Source organism: Ammospiza nelsoni, chromosome Z (assembly GCF_027579445.1).
Source record: "Ammospiza nelsoni isolate bAmmNel1 chromosome Z, bAmmNel1.pri, whole genome shotgun sequence".
Classification (NCBI taxonomy): domain Eukaryota; kingdom Metazoa; phylum Chordata; class Aves; order Passeriformes; family Passerellidae; genus Ammospiza; species Ammospiza nelsoni.
Window position 1 is genome coordinate 77,126,594 of NC_080669.1, and position 16,508 is coordinate 77,143,101.

General features: G+C 42.3%; 1 protein-coding gene across 2 annotated transcripts; it reads left to right on the plus strand.

Annotated features, from left to right (window-relative positions):
* The first annotated feature begins 1,847 nt into the window (after positions 1–1,847).
* On the plus strand, positions 1,848–16,124 carry AGXT2 (alanine--glyoxylate aminotransferase 2). Of its 2 annotated transcripts, XM_059492350.1 has the most exons (14): positions 1,848–1,900; positions 3,553–3,638; positions 4,010–4,194; positions 4,500–4,623; positions 5,467–5,561; positions 6,660–6,753; positions 7,756–7,849; positions 8,673–8,773; positions 9,814–9,906; positions 10,628–10,760; positions 11,834–11,922; positions 13,322–13,471; positions 13,818–13,916; positions 15,397–16,124. In XM_059492350.1, the coding sequence occupies exons 1-14, from the start codon at positions 1,870–1,872 to the stop codon at positions 15,505–15,507; spliced, it is 1,485 nt and encodes a 494-aa protein (XP_059348333.1). In that variant the 5' UTR covers positions 1,848–1,869; the 3' UTR covers positions 15,508–16,124. The 2 variants fall into 2 exon arrangements, with proteins under 2 accessions (XP_059348333.1, XP_059348334.1); XM_059492351.1 differs by lacking the exons at positions 7,756–7,849; positions 8,673–8,773.
* Positions 16,125–16,508: the final 384 nt, after the last annotated feature.

Here is a 16,508-nt window from a genome sequence, read left to right on the forward strand (position 1 = left end):
CCCCCCTGGCTACCTGGGGTCAGTCTTCTGTCTTAGGAGCAGGCAGGGTCATCAAAAGCAATGTGAAATACCTCTCACTGCCAACTGTGTCTGGTTAAACTGTGCACCAATTTCCATTTCAGGTGGCAGGTAATGCCACCTTGACCCTTGATTCTTAAGTATTACAAGGATGTTCTGGTTTTGGCTGGGGCAGAGATAATTTTCCCCACAGCAGGTGGGCCTGTGTTTTGGATTTGTGCTGAGTGCAGGGATGATAATAGAGATGTGTTTGTTGCTGCTGAGCAGAACTTACATGGAGCCAAGGCCTTTTCTGGGTGCGTGGGAGACTGGGAGGAGACACAGCTGGGACAGGTGACCCCAGGTGACCACAGGGATGTTCCAGACCATGCTCAATGTGAAGTATTGAGTAAAAACAGGGCATTTGGAATGATGGTGTTTGTCTTCCCTAGTCACCATTACACGTGAGAGGCCCTGCTCCCCTGGAGACAGCCTGACCATGGGACGTGGTGAATTAATTCCTTTTGTTTGGCTTGCATGTGTGGCTTTTGCTTTTTCTATCAAACTCTCTTTATCTTGGCCCAAGGGTTTTCCAGCTTTTTACCCTTCCCTTCCTCTCCCCATTCCCACTGGTGGAGACTGAGTGTGTGGCTGCCAGGGTTTGGCTGATGGCAGGTAATGGAGAAACAAAATAGAGCTTCCCAATTCTCCCATCCTTGTAGGAGGTTGTGTTACATCTCTTCCCTGACAAAATCAAAACAAGGGAGTAAATGGGTCAACAGCCAGGAGAGGTTAGCCCTCAGCATATCTGCCACTTTCTCCCCATCCACCCAGATGTATTTAACATAAAACAATTCAGAGAATCACAGTCTGGGTCAGGTTGAAGGGCCCAACACTGGGCCATCTGGTCCAAAATCCCTGCTCAAGCATCACCCCAGAGGACACAGCAGAGGCCTGCACCAGGCAGTTGTTGAGTATTTTCAGATAGGGAGACAGTCTTCTTTACTCTATGTGTGTGACTGTGCTCTTCCACTGCACAATCACACACATAGTAAAGAAGATTTTTCTCATGTTCAGGTGGAATTCTCTGTGCATCGGTTTCTGCCTGCTGTCTCACGTCCTGCTGCCTGGTACCACTGAACAGAGCCTGGTCCCTGCTCTGACCCCTCCCTGCAGACACTGACAGATGGGGATGGGGTCCCCTCTCAGTTATCCCCTTTCAAGGCTGAACAGGATCAATTCTCTCAGCCTTTCCTCATAATGGAGATGCTCCAATCCCCTGATCACCTTTGCAGGTCTCTGCTAGACCCACTCCAGGAGATCCATATCTCTGTTGTGCTCCAGAGCAGACTCCAGGTGAGACCTCACCAGAGCTGAGTGGCAGGGCAGGATCACCTCCCTTGAATTTCTGGCAGTGCTCTTCCAAAGGCATCCGGGATTCTGTTGGCCTTCCTGGCCACACGGGCACAGCTGCTCATGCACAGTTTGGTGTCCACCAGGAGCCCCAGCTCCTGCTCCACAGAGCTGCTTCCCACCAGGCTGGGCCCCAGCCTGTGCTGGTACCCAGGGCTGTTTCTCCCCAGGGGCAGGATCCTGCATTTTCCTGTGTTGGATTTCAGAGAGCTCTTCTCTGACCATCTCTTCAGCCTGTCGAGGCTCTTCTGAAGGGCTCACGGTCAAACAGTATCAAAGTCTCGGGATGGGACAGCACAGGGTGACACTAATGGGACAGCACTAGCTGACGCCACAAGAACACCATGGAATGACACTAGGGGACAGACAGCAAGAGATGACCTCAGGGGATGGCATGTGATGACAGCGGGGGGACAGCAGCGCACGTGCCGGGACGGTGCGCTACCCGGGCGGGCAGCCATGGCGGGGCGGCTGCGGCGGCTCGGCGGCGGTGAGGGAGCGGCGGGGGCGCTGAGGGGGCGGAGGGGGCGCTGAGGGGGCGGAGGGGGCGGAGGGGGCGCTGAGGGAGCGCTAAGGGAGCGGCGGTGGCGCTGAGGGAGCGGCGGGAGCGCTGAGGGAGCGGCGGGGGCAGTGAGGGAGAGGAGGGGGAGGTGAGGGGGCGGCGGGAGGGCTGAGGGAGCGCTGAGGGGGCGGCGGGGGCGCTGAGGGGACGGCGGGAGAGCTGAGGGGGCGGCGGGAGAGCTGAGGGAGCGCTGAGGGGGCGGCGGGAGAGCTGAGGGAGCGCTGAGGGAGCGGCGGGAGAGCTGAGAGAGCGCTGAGGGAGCGGCGGGAGAGCTGAGGGAGCGGTGAGGGAGCGGAGGGGCCGCTGAGGGACCGTGAGGGAGCGGCGCGAGCGCGGTCCGGGGACGGCCGGGGCTCCGTGCAGCTCGTGCAGCTGCAAATCCCTTGGGAAGAGTTCCAAGGGTAAATCTTCCCTAACTCATGGGTTTTCAGCTTCTCTTTTGAGACGGGACTCTTGTAGATTCTATATTCATTAGTGCTGTAAGTGGTTGTAAGGGAAGTGACATTGTGTCTAATTAATTTCAGGAAACTTTATTATTCAGTCATTTACATTTCACATGTGTTTTAACCTTTGGCTTTTAAAAACAAGTGTGTAACTCTCAGTAGTTAGTGTTCTAGCTGCAGGAATAGAGTCTCTTGAGATAACTCCTCGCAGAATCGCAGGATGGGTCAGGTAGGAAGGGACCACAGTGGGTTATCTGCTCCAGCCTCCCTGCTCCAGCAGGGCCATCCCAGAGCACACGGCACAGGATTGTGTCCAGAGGGCTCTAGAATGTCTCCAGTGAAGGAGACTCCACAACATCTCTGGGCTATCAGGTGCCTCTTTGTGATACCTGCTGAATTGCGTGGACAGTTCAATGAAAGGCAGAACAGTGTGATGTTCCCAGGATTTTGGAGCAAGAATGGAAGATGGCAGCTGGAGTTATCAGGGCCCTAAGCACAGCTCGTGTCCCCTGAACAGCCTCCCCCAGGGCTGTACCCCTTGTCCAGGAGGCCTTGGTTTCATCTTTGCCTTGGCTGAGCCAGGAGCCTTGCCACCAACCCAGCCCTGGCTCTGTCTCCTGGATGGACCTTGCCCTTCTGCTGTGGCCTTGTGCCCAGCCCTGCCCTGGCCCCATCTGCTGCTGCTCCTGCCTGGGTGGACCCTGGACCTGGCTCAGCTCCATTTATGCAGGGCACTCTCAGTGAGCCCAGCTTTGCCTCTGCCCTGCTCCCTGGGACTGCCCATGCTGCAGTCACCTGGGCACCTGGCTGCAGAGCATTCACCCAGTGCTTCCAGACAAGAACTTGTATTAGAAATAGGTTTTATTTTCAAAATAAAAATTATTCTTCTGTCAAAATAGAAGCCCATGCAAAACTAAAAACTTGAGTTTTAATGGGTGAAACATAAACACCTTTCTTTTAAAATTACATATATTCTGCCTCCTACTTATTTTTCCCCACAAAAACTTCTCAGACTGAAAAAAAACCTCCAAAAATTTCTGTGACTATAGCTCGTGTGTTCATTGAACAAGCTTATTGAGCAAATATTTTAGGTGTGTTGTTTGCCAAGTGTTTCATAATTCTTTTACTATTTTATAGTTGCCTTTAGGCAGCAGAAATGGAAAAGTTCCCTCTCCACACAAGCAAAAATGCCTCCTTGTGATTTTGTACCTGAAAAATATGAAGTAAGTAATGTATACTACACTGAATTTAAATAAATCTTCATTACTGGGTTTGGGTGACAGATTCATCTGCTAAATATGATTACAAAATTTTCTTCTTTGGGCATAGCCCAACTGCTACAGCTAGGATATAACCTGTACCTATGTGACAAATCTCTAATTTGAAAACATTTTAAGAAAGATGTTTGTGCAGAACCATGGCTTTATTTCAAGAAGTTGAGTTTCAGAGGTTTGTAGAACAGCCTTCTGTGTGCCAGAATCTATTACAATCTTAATCCTCTAGACAGCTGTGTAATCTGTGTGCTCCACACCAACTACTTGATTCTGGATCTTTGGAAGGCTGGGATGGATACTGACTGTTTTATTCCACTCAGTCCTATCCCTATGAACGCATGCAGAAGATCCGTGAACAAAATATTGCACCTTCACTGAAAACATACTACAAGAGGCCATTGCTGCTGCACCAGGGGCATATGCAGTGGTTGTTTGATCATGAGGGACGAAGATACCTTGATCTCTTAGCTGGAATTGTCACTGTCAGTGTTGGACACTGTCACCCGTAAGTATGTTGCTTTTTGATTTATGGTACAAAACCCAGGAAGAGACACCTATGCTTGTTTTGTGCTTATTATTCTGAAGCTCTGTGAGCCTAAAATCAGAATATAACTTAACTGAATTGCCATGTGTCACAATTCAGTTTCTGCTACATTTTGAAGGATTCATTAATTTGGTCTGCTTGCCCCTTCACCTGGCACATGGTGCAGCATCTGCGTTTGCAGAATCAATAGCACAGAGGTATGTGCAGGTATGAGTGAGAAATCTGTGTGGAATTCCATCCCTTTGTCTCTGCCTTGCTACATGCAGGAAGGTAACTATGGCTACCCAGAAGCAGCTGGCTCGCCTGTGGCATACCACCAACATCTACATGCACCCAGCAATCCACGAGTATGTGGAGAAGCTAACTTCTCTTTTTCCAGATCCACTGAAGGTAAATTGCTTCTGACAGGAGCAAGGGCTGGTGAAGTGGGTCTCTGTTTATGAGAAGTATTTATTAAATAATCGAGAGCCATGATATCTCTCTTACTGTATGGGGAATACAGACTATCAGTTAAAGAGCACAAGTGTCCTCAGGGCCTTTTCTTCAGACCCAGCTGTGGAGAGGCATAACATCCCCAATTATTTCTGTTCTGTTTGTTTTCTCCCTTCACTTTTCACTGTGAAGAGGCATTGTGGGCTTAAAAATTACTTTGGAGGAACAAAGAAGATGTTTGCTATTCTGACATATAGCTGGCCTTAATTTTCTTGATCTCATGAAAATCCACAGTGGAAATTGTTTGACAGTATTTTGTGTAGTATGTGTAAATGTTTACCAACATTTAAACAGATAAATCACAAAAATGTCATGTTTCATATTTACTGAAACAGTAAGAAAAATAACTTTTGTTCTCAGGTAAAATAAATTGATGATAAAATGAAATTGGACTAGCAGAAGAGCATTAAGCTATTGCAATCTTAAAGATGGAAAGAGAGTAAAAAAAATTTAAACATCCCACTTTGTTTGACCCAACACTTTAATTTCTCTCTATCAGAAATCCATCTTAGGAAAATCTGTAAACAGAAACCTCTTGAGATTTTTCTGTACCCTCCCAGAGCACATCCATTGCATCTTTGTTGTCATCTGTCACATAAAGGCAACACTAACTTTATCGTGGTGAGGTCGCCCTGTGGCAGTTCTAAGCTAGAATTCATCGTGTTACTAAGGGACATGGTCTGATGCCAAAGAAGAAGGAGGTGTTTTTGTGCTGTACTGACCCCAAGTGTTCTCCCACAGGTGGTTTATCTCACCAACAGTGGGTCAGAAGCCAATGATTTAGCTATGTTCATGGCGAGGCTACACACTCGTAACTTCGACATCATCTGTCTCAGGTAATGCCAACACAGCTTCACAAAACCACTCTGTGTGTGGAATCACTCTCTGTGTGCCTAAAACAAGAAATAACTGAGAACGCTTTCACCCCAGGTCTGCAGAGGAGAATGCTATAAAATTACTGTATTTGACAAAGAGAAGTAAATCAGGAGCTGAAGTTTTCATACAGCATGTTAGTTTGCAATAAAAATGCAACCTGCAATTTTTGCTTGTGTTACCTAGAAAATGATCTGATGTCTGTGTTCAGGGTGTGCTTTGGTAGACTTTTGTTCATGGCCAGACCAAGACTGAGCAATTGCTCCTTTCTTCCTCCATTTCCCTTCTGCAGTGCCCCTGTGGGTGCAAAGGTACCTCTGGAACACCAGTGCAGTGAACCTCAGCAGAGAACTGCTCTGCTTGGGAGCTGATTTTTGTTTGCTTTGCTTTGCTGCCTTGTTATTCTGTCAGGGCCCTGAACCACAGTTCACTGCACAGGTACACAAACAGCTCTTCTGGCTTAATGACAGGGACGGATGTGGGCTGAACTCCAGTACACTGTAAATAAACACCAGCATAAGCAGTTCCCTTTACTGTGCAGCCCAGGGAGCCTCAAATATTAGAATAAAAGGCTGTGTTAATGAAGAGCTGTATTTTTCTGTTACTGTGTTCAACAGAACATTGAGTACCTACCTTGTTTGTGTATCCTCACTAACCAATTTTGATTTGTATATAAAACTGACAGCCAACCACCATTTAGTTTAATGATTGGCAACACCTTTTGGAGACAGCAACTGTTTCCAAGATTCAAAAGACAGAGGTGTTTGCTCTGTAGGGTTCGGGTGCTACAGTAGAATTTCATGAGGCACTGTCTGAATCACTGTTGGTTCCAATGATTGTACTCATCTCCTCTCAAACACTTCTTCACAGTTTTTATATTTGTAATAGCAGCGTCAAAAGGCAGAGCAAAAAATGACTGTAGGAATCTTCTTAGTTTCAGTGCAAAAATGCACATTTTCCCCAACAATTTATATCTCAGAAGCATGCCTTCTCAGAATTGCTATTACTGCAAGCAGTTCTCAGAAATTAGTGATGTTGATCTGCTTTGTTTTTTTGCACAGAGGAGGATACCACGGAGGCAGCCCTTACGCACTGGGCTTGACATCTCTGACTTCTTATAAGCATGGCGTTGCCAATGGCTTTGGCTGTACAACTGTGAGAATTTTTTTTTTTTTTTCATTATCTGGGTAACTAACAGTTTATTTTAGTATTTCAGCAATTGCCGTTTTCTGCTCTCAAGCACTTTATGGCCACTAATCAAAACTGCAGTGTAGCAGTTTCTGCTGTGTAAATTCAACAAGAGCCAGAGTCCCCTTTTCTTCTATGAATAGTTTCTTAGGCTAATTTGGAGTTAGAACAGCCATAACACAAGTGGTCCATGATTTGCAGTTCTTTAGTCATGCTTGATGTTTTCATGGGAGTCTGTGTAAAAAAAATAATGCTCTGAACACCTTTTTTCAAGTTTGTTTTGTCAGACCTGTGCAAAGCTGCTTTCAGATGGTCTGGAGCAGATCCTTCACTACAATGACTGGAAATCCTATCTCAGCAAGACAGGAGACACATCTGTTAAGGAGATCCACTGAGATTAAATGGCAGTGTGTTATATCCCTGCCCTTGAACAGATTGGAATAACTTTCTGTCTAGGACCTGCTATTGCAGACTCCAATAGTTACAGGTGACAGCCACGTTATTAACCATAGGAAGGCTCATTTACAGCAGCTCCCCAGCCTGTCTCAGTGAGTGCCCTAATTCATGTGGTATTTCATCAGCAGCAAGGATTAGAAAGCTGGAGTTTTCTCTATTAGATGTGCCTGCCTCACTCTACTTTGCAGATTTTGTTCATATTTCAGATTACCGAAATACTACCAGAAGCTCTTAAAATGCTGGCATTACCTTTAGGTAACCAATATCTTAAGAATGAAAAAAGGAATAAAAAATCAGTTGAGTGGCTATTGATGCAACACTCTAAATTTTTGATTCCAAAACTGTCTTGGTTATTTGGTGTTACTCCCCAAGTGTTCTTCACACAAGTTCCTTGAACTGTGTTTGCCCCTTGATTCTAACAGCTGTTTTTCTGTTTTGCCATTAGTCATCAGATCAAAAGATCTCTTGAAAAGGTGTCATCAAATCTGTAGCTATTTCTCTTATGCCTGACAGACAATGTTACCAGATGTTTTTCGTGGTCCATGGGGAGGCAGCCATTGTAGAGATTCTCCAGTGCAAACTGTTCGAAAATGCAGCTGTACTGAAGGTTGGTCCATGACAAAAATTTTTGGATTACAAAATACTAGTGAAAATGTGTTATAATTACCTCCTCAAGAAAAGTAGATGTCTGGTTAGGTTTTGCAAGGCTGACCCAAAAGAAATATTCCAGATTATCTCAGGATCCTCATCCCAATGGGAAAAATGTGGGACAGATGACACCACGTTCTCAGATTTCTTCTTGAAATCCCAGTGTTTGTTTCCAGTATTTGTTATGATCAGCTCTGGAAGCTGTGGAACTCACTTCAGCACATCTGGAAGAACAGAAGTGTTGATGGTCTTTTTTGTGGTTTCTAAAGTTCTGACAGCTTTCCAGATTTTATATTGGAATAAGGCAAATAGTAAGAACAACCAGCCATAGGTGAAGGTCTTACATGGGGCAAGATGTTCCATTTACAACACAGTGTGAAATCTCCTCTACTGCTGTGCAGCTAACAACAGTTCCAATCAGTTTTTCTACTGTTGCAACAAGCACGTTTTATTATTTTAGTTCATATGGACACTTAACAGAATGGTTTGTTTTTAGCTTTGCTGTCCCTAGTGGATGGCAGCATTAGCCATACTAATTGCTCTGTTCTTTATCTAAGCACAGACTGTGTTCTCCAGAATCCTCCTACCTGCCCTAACCATGGAGTACACATTTATGAGAAGAGACTCTCCTTTAATGTTTAGCTTTTTACTGTTCATTTGAGAGGTGGTATTTACCACGCAGTCATACAACACTTGTTGCTTAGATGCATAGTTTCATGTTTTGAAGCTAGTTTTGTGTCATGTGAAGTAAATTTCCTTCAAACTGTTTCCCCTGTAAACAGGTGCATGTCTTGCAAAAGACCAGTACATTGAACAGTTCAAAGATACTCTGAATACCTCAGTGCCTAAGACAGTAGCTGGATTTATTGCTGAACCAATCCAAGTAGGTAGTTTCCCATTTCTCAGTTGTGATAGCACAAGTAGTGTGAAATAAATACTCAAATCTGATATTCTTTAGCTGCAACCTGAACATAGATGCTTGCTGATTCTTACTATGATTTTGTAATGATTTAAGCACCTTAAATGTTTGAAATTTCAAATTTCAGCTTTTGTCACTGACTTCAATGGAACTAGAATTTTCCTTGTGAAATTAAACAAAGAATCATGATTAAACATACTTTTTTTTCTGCATTTAAATAGTGAGTGTGATGCATGCTATGGTTTGGTTTCTATTAGCTCCTTTCAATTTTCATTACTATTTCTGTAAACTTTTAACTCAACCTCCTTCTCCCTCTTCTAGTCCTGTTGTCCACTACATTTTTAACAGCTGTCCAGTAACTGATGGCCACAGGATTCATTCTCCTAATGTTTGACCCTACATTCACAATTGCTTTAGACATGGTTCTTCAATAGGAAAAATGAGAATTTGTCCCAGGCAAGAGAAACAATGTGAGAACTATAACTACAAGGGAAAACTGCAGCAGTTCTCTGGTTTTTACTGTTTTCTAAGAACTTACGTATTTGAGTCTTAAAAGCTGTTCTGGTCCAGGTGGAGGGAAAAAATTGAATTTCCAAGGCAAGTGCAAACTGTCAAGGTGAAAAGACATGGAGGAGGCAATGTTCTAAACAAGTTAACCAAAGAAGGAATATGAATTCTCTGGTTAACTTCCTCATCAAACAGTTCCTGGGTTTTGCGGTGTGTAGGTTTTCATGGTCCTTTCAGCAGTTTTGTTAATTGACTTGGTCTTACAGTGATCATGGTCTCACCAACATTCCTGCCAGCACAACCAGCGGAGCAGCAGGCAGCACTGTGGAATGGGAACGCGTGACCTGAGCAGGAGCTTTCTGAAGTGATTTCATCGCTGGAGCCAGAAGCTTGTAATAGCAGTCCTGCTGTTACCTGAGGGCTGCTAGGTTCTTTTCTCAAGCAGAATTCCTGTTTCCTTGTCTGTTCCTGAAAACATTGTGTTTCTCACTTGGCAGGGTGTTAATGGAGCTGTTCAGTACCCAAGAAATTTCTTAAAGGAAGCTTATCAGCTTATACGGGAAAGAGGGGGCCTTTGCATTTCAGATGAAGTGAGTCAGATTTTTTTACTTAAGAATTCTAGAGTAGGGTACTTCTGAAAGTTGTCCTAAAGGAATCCAGGTGAAGCCTGGAAATAATCTAAGTGAAATGTGATACACTTCATAGCTTAACACAGTGTTAAACTGCATCTTTCCAAGCATATGAGCCTCCCAGTTTTTACTGCCTTTTTTTCTCATTTTGGGCAAAGGTAACATTTGTAGCAGACTTCAGTCCTTACCTGCTGGGAGCAGTAAATTTACACAAACATGCAACGAATAGCAACAAGTAGCAACAAATGCTACTTGTGATGGAAGATTTGTCAAAATAACCCGTCCTTTTATGAGTGTTGTTGACACACATAGAATACATAAAATACTTGATTGCTGTACCTCTGCAAAATATGTTTTAGGAGTAGAATTTTCTTAACTAAAACAATACTACTATAGTATCAAATGTGTCAAATGTTTTTACATTTCTTCTCCACTTTGAAATGGACGCCGCATCTTATTTGTGCATCTCACCAGGCCTAAGACATGATGACATCTTACAAAAACCCAATTACAATAAATAGCATTTTGTGTAGAACCATCTGAATAAGTGTCCTAATACAAGTTGACTCCAGATACAGTTGCTGTTTAATGCAAATCAATAACAATAGAAACACAAGAAAAGGAAATACATAATAAAGCATGAGAAAGTGATGAGTGTATCTCTGAATTTTTCCTTTGAAAGGTGCAGACAGGATTTGGACGCACAGGCAGCCATTTCTGGGGGTTTCAAACACATGGTGTGGTCCCTGACATCGTTACTTTGGCAAAAGGAATTGGCAATGGCTTCCCAATGGCAGGTGTTGTTACAACAAAAGGTATGTGTTCTGTTCCACTATGATCTAAAACAGTAATTGCAAAATATAATACAAAATAATTACTGGTGGAGAGATGTGTGTTTAAAAAGCTGAATGTTACTTAAAACTTTTTCTCAATCTATCTTTTGAGAATTGATTTGGGTCCTCATTGCTTTACCTGTTTTACCACATGTGCTGTATCAGTACAAAGCTGTATTTAAATGGGTTTAGTTGTATAACTGAAGCAGGAATGAACATGTGAGTGGTTTGTAGAGCTGGTAAAAGAGCCTGGAAACCCTCACCGAATTCACTGTTTTACTGATAAATATACTGTGAATAAATAACCCAGCTATTTGATTCCTACAAATGGCAGGCTCAGTCTAGGGAGGAAAATCTGCAGATAGCAGGTAAGAGCATATGTTAGAAGCATGACTTTTAAAATAAGTTTTGTTTTGATATCTGCTAGGCAGTATAGTTTTTGGAAATACTCATATTTTGCTCAGACTGCTTCCAGGAAATCTTGCTGTGTTGTCTCCAGTAGAATCACAGTTGAACCACAGCAAATGAAATTGTTGTTACAGTAACAAATGTTTAAAGCAATTCAGTACGCTTACAGAACAAGGCAGAGGCGGCCACCAAGATGATCAGAGGGGCAGAGTACTAAGAGGAAAGGCTGAGAGAATTGGGATTGCTCAGCCTGGAGAAAGCTTTGGGGTGACCTATTTTGGCCTTCCAGTGTAAGAAGAATGGAGAGGGACTTCTTAGAAGAGCATAGAGTAACAAGACAAGGAGGAATGGCTTTAAACTGAAAGAGATTAGGTTTAGATTAGATATGAGGAAAGAACTCTTTACTGTGAGAGGGGTGAGGCAGTGGCACAGGTGGCCCAGAGAAGCTGTGGGTGCCCCATCCCTGGCACTGTTCACAGCCAGGCTGGTTGGGGCTTGGAGCAAACCAGTCCAGTGGAAGGTGTCCCTGCCCGTGGCAGAGGGGTTGGAACTGGATCATCTTTAAGGTCCCTTCCAACCCAAACCATTCTGTGATCCTGTGATTCTATGAATGGAAGGAGTAACCAGTGTTGTTCTTTTTCTTTCAGAAATCGCAAGTTCCTTGGCTCAAAACCTTCACTTTAATACGTTTGGAGGAAACCCTTTGGCCTGTGTAGCTGGAGCTGCAGTTCTTGACGTAGGGAGAGCATTATATGAATTTATCTGTACCACAAGATAAATTGTTTCGAAAGATGAAAGTTGCACATATAAGTTTCTATGTGGGCAATTTTTAAAATAACTGAGTAAAGTGCATAAACATATGTGTGTCCCATACACAGGAAAAAAATCCTGATTAATTTAATTGCAAAAATTTTCAGATCTCTAGAAGGAGTAGGAGCCCTGTAATTATGATTTCAGAATCATCTTTATCTCCCTTGGGCTCTCTACTTTGTTAATAAAATTGTAGGAGAGAACTTACTGAAGAGCCTTAGCTAATTCTTTCATAGCACTATACAAATCCACAGCGAAGAAAATCTATTTTCTGGCATACATGTTTAACAAAATTTTATGCTTTTGCCTTATGCTTAAAAAAACTTTTATGACCAGACAATTAGAAATACCTAAGGTCAAAAATTCTTCTGGAAAAAAAAATTAAAAGAAAACAGAAAAATGTGCAATGTATTTCACTTATTATTCAGTAGAAAATCAGTCAGTGGGTGGTAGGTCACTATTACAATTTGTTTTGATTATGCACAGAAGATTCATTCCTGTAGTGCACTTCATTACAGCAGACACTGTTTCTATTCATGTTACTTTCCTGAGTGGTTTGGGGGGGTTTAAGCTATTAATAAGATGGATGATTGTATAAAGAACCCATATTTTGGGGTTTTTCAACTCTGAAATAACTTGGAGCCTGGCTCTGAAATAATTCCAAGGAAATTGTTAGAATATTCAGGAAGAATAAAATGGAGTTGAAAGAAAAAAAAAATGTAGAAACAACCACTTTATCTTCTGTAATTATTTTTAAATGTAATTTGTCTAAATGCAGATGTTAGGTTCATCTAATGGTTTGTGTGTAGGTGCTGTATGTGCCTGCAAATAAGAACTCTGATTAAGGAAGACAGCATAAAGAATGAAGAAAAGATTGTTATTAAAAAAACATGTTGTTGCTAAATATAAAATAGTATTCAAGCTGTTCCCTGTCTAGTGCATAAACATAGATAAACCTAGTCAAATTCTATTCTTCTCATGATACTGAAAAAAATTAAAACATTCTGGTAAGATTTTGAAAATAGTTCTTCTGGTCAGGTATTTTCCAGCACAAGTACAAGAGAGCAGGAATTACTGGATTAAATGTAAACATTAAGAAAAATGTGAAAAGTGACACAGAAATATGAAAGTATTATGTGCAACTGTATTCTGATGCTGTGATCATCACATCAGTGACGTGAAGAGTTCTTCTAAATGTGAGCAGTGAGGTAGTCAAGGAACATAGCAAGGAAGTGAGATAAATATAGTGACAAGTTCAATGGGGATTAACAGAATGTGTTGAAAACTTTTCCTGCAACACTGTAATGGTACTTCATTTTAACCAGGCTATTGAAGAAGACGATCTACAAAAAAATAGTGAGGATGTGGGAACATATATGCTGCTGGAGTTGGCTAAACTACGGGATAAATTTGAGATTGTTGGAGATGTCCGTGGCAAGGGACTTATGATTGGAGTAGAAATGGTGACAGATAAGGTTAGTGACTTCTTCATTCCTTTCAATTTACAGTGCCATTGAAGGTTTTATCACATTTTATTTCAGTTGAAATAATAGAAATACTTCCTGTTAAAAAGCAGACAGTGCAGTGGGAAAACACTGCTCTGGCTAAAAACGAGCCAGAACATTCCATCATTCAGCTATTTCACAAGCTTTGAGTAAACAGTGAAATGCACGTTAACTGCACAGGCTTATGAGAGCAGGTAAGTTATACAGCTAACATTTTCAACTAGAGTTGGGATTTGTTGGAGAGACTGGAATATACATCTTTGTCACAGAACTAATTTAGAATATCTGAGTGAAGTTTAGTATTTCCTTTCCTCAGGACAGCCGATGCCCTCTTCCAGCTGAAGAAATCAGTCAGATCTGGGAGGACTGTAAAGACATGGGGGTTCTGATTGGCAGAGGAGGGCTCTACAGTCAGGTACTGAACCTCTAGTTGTAAATAAAGCTTATTTTCTTTCCTTGTGAACTACATCCCCGCTTCATTCAAGTTAAGTTAAATTAGTTTAGTAAATAAATTAGAAAATGTATACTCTTAGGAGCCATCTCTGTTTAATACTGCTTATTTTAAAACTGGGCAAGAACTATATGATTATTTTCAAATATTCTGAACAAGCTCAATGCTTGGAGTTTTCCTTCAGAGGGACAACTTCCCCTAGAAAACCAAGGTATGCAAGGTATACAGTCAATGCAATTTAGAAGAACTCAGTAATACTCAGGAACAAGTCTTTGCACAGTTTGGGTTATCACCTGACACATCAGTACAAAACTAGTAGTTCTTTGAGTCAGGGGAGCTGGGTAATGTTCTGATTCTATGGCAATTAAAGGAAAAAAAAATGGTGTTGACAGCAAGTTCAGCAACAGCACAGAAGAGAGAGTTGGATGTGAAGGCCATCAGCCCACAGCAGCTGACAGTGTACTCCATGCTGCAGCCAGGACACTGCACCAGCTCCCTGCAGCACTCAGCTAATGGCAGAGAATTGCCTCAGGGCTGGCCCCTCTGACACAGCGGAGGCAGCTGCCATGTGAGATGGATGGACGGTGGCTAAAATAAATCAGACACTGTGTCTGTTACCTCATCAGTCCTTCCCTAAGTCACAGACCAAGAGGCAGGTAACGAGCTGAAGCTCAGTGCAGTAAAATCTCATTCTGTCTGATAAGAGGGCTGTTTACCTGTGAGTGTTTGCTTCAGCAGCAGCTGTGGGTGGGAAAGCCCATTACTCTGCTCTTCCTGTATTAAGTCCCATGATGTGAGGCCAGAAAAATCTGAAATTTAAGCTTCTTATGGAAAATAAATACTCTTGGAAACATAGATTAAAAATTCAGACTTAAGAGACTGCCTTCTTGACAAGTGTAGCTGTATATATAACACTTCCTGATCAACATTTCCAGCTATAGCACCCTAACTACAATGTAGTATTTAGTGATTCATTCATAATGCATTCTCTTAAAAGCCTTTAAAAACAGCCTATAATAAAAAAGCAAATCAGCTGACACAATGGGAGAGCCTGCCATTCTCAGCAGATACTACTTTTCCCTGTGGTAGAGCTGCAAGAAAGGAAAATACGTCTGTCTCTGTTCTTTCTTCATAAAAATCCATCTGAGATTTTACTCTGTCTGCCGAAACAGAGCTGCAGACACGACCTACTCTACTTAGGTCTTTTGTGGAGGCAGTTAGGTTATCAAGAGGGGGTCATGAGTCAGATGCAATTCAGTGCAGTCAAGTTCAAAATTGCTCCACTTCAGAGTACATTTATCATAAGCCTCAGTGCCTGCGCTGCTGTTCTCCTTTTTTCCTCACTTTTTTGGGGCGGGAGTGCTGACCCAGATAGGCTGCTTGAAACCATATTCTTTCCATACAATTCGAGCACTTCTTTTTTCTTTTTGTTCTCTCTCCTCAGACATTCAGAATTAAGCCTCCTATGTGCATTACTAAGAGGGACGTCGACTTTGCTGTGGAAGTATTTCGTACTGCTTTACAGAGACACGTGAAAAAAGCAGCTGCAAAATAGAATTGGTTTGTTTCCTTACATGAGAGGCACACACAATCCCTGACACTTGCAACCCAGACTGGGCACTAATCTACCCTGGAAAATAAAATCACAGTGTGACTATTACATGCTTGTTCAGTATCATAAGTGTTCTGCCTTACAGTGTTCAACAAGGATACGGTGTAATCTGTTTTGTAAAGCTACAATTCAGTTCTACAGTGCTGATTTGTATGAACTGCACACCTATTTTGCCATTATCAAAAAAAAACCTGACTGGATTAACAGGGTATCAAATGGAGAGGCAGGCATATGTTCTTCTTTCCCCTGTGAAAATCCTATCAAAATCAGTAATTTTTAGAAAGAGTTACAGAAAGAGTTGGGAAAGAAATTTCAGAGTTAAAACTGTTTACCCTGCCTACAAGGACACACTGTAATTAGAGCATTGCAAAAAGTTTGCAGACAGTTGAGATGTTTCTAATTACAATAATTACTTTTATCATGGGGATAAGAAATCCAGTCATCGCTCTCTCCAAAATACACTTCTCTTTTCCTCCTGCTGCTTTTGGGATTGCACAGCACACCCATTTTGTAAAGGTGCAAACTCTGGAAGGTGGAATAAAATGTTCTTTCTTACATAATCACTTTTTAATGTGTAATGTCATTGCTTCCTTCAGTTTCCAACAAAAAAACAGATGTTGTGGACAGTCAGCAAGAATTGTACATTTACCATTTTCCTTTTATTTCAATTTTAATATTGGAAAAACTTCTTGACCCAATAAAGCACCATGTCAGGTTGGGGGGAGGAGAGTATTCTGCCAGTACTTCAGAGGAACTTTGGTAACAGAGCATCAGTACCTCTCCAAATCTTACTCCATGGGTCCTAAACAATATTGTACAGCCTTTGCTGAGCACTGTCTTCTTTAACTCCATTCATAACTCCTGTGTACAAACTAATTCCACTCCAAAATCAGTTATTTGTTATCCCACCTTTTTTTTTTCCTACTGAAGATCAGGCAGATTAT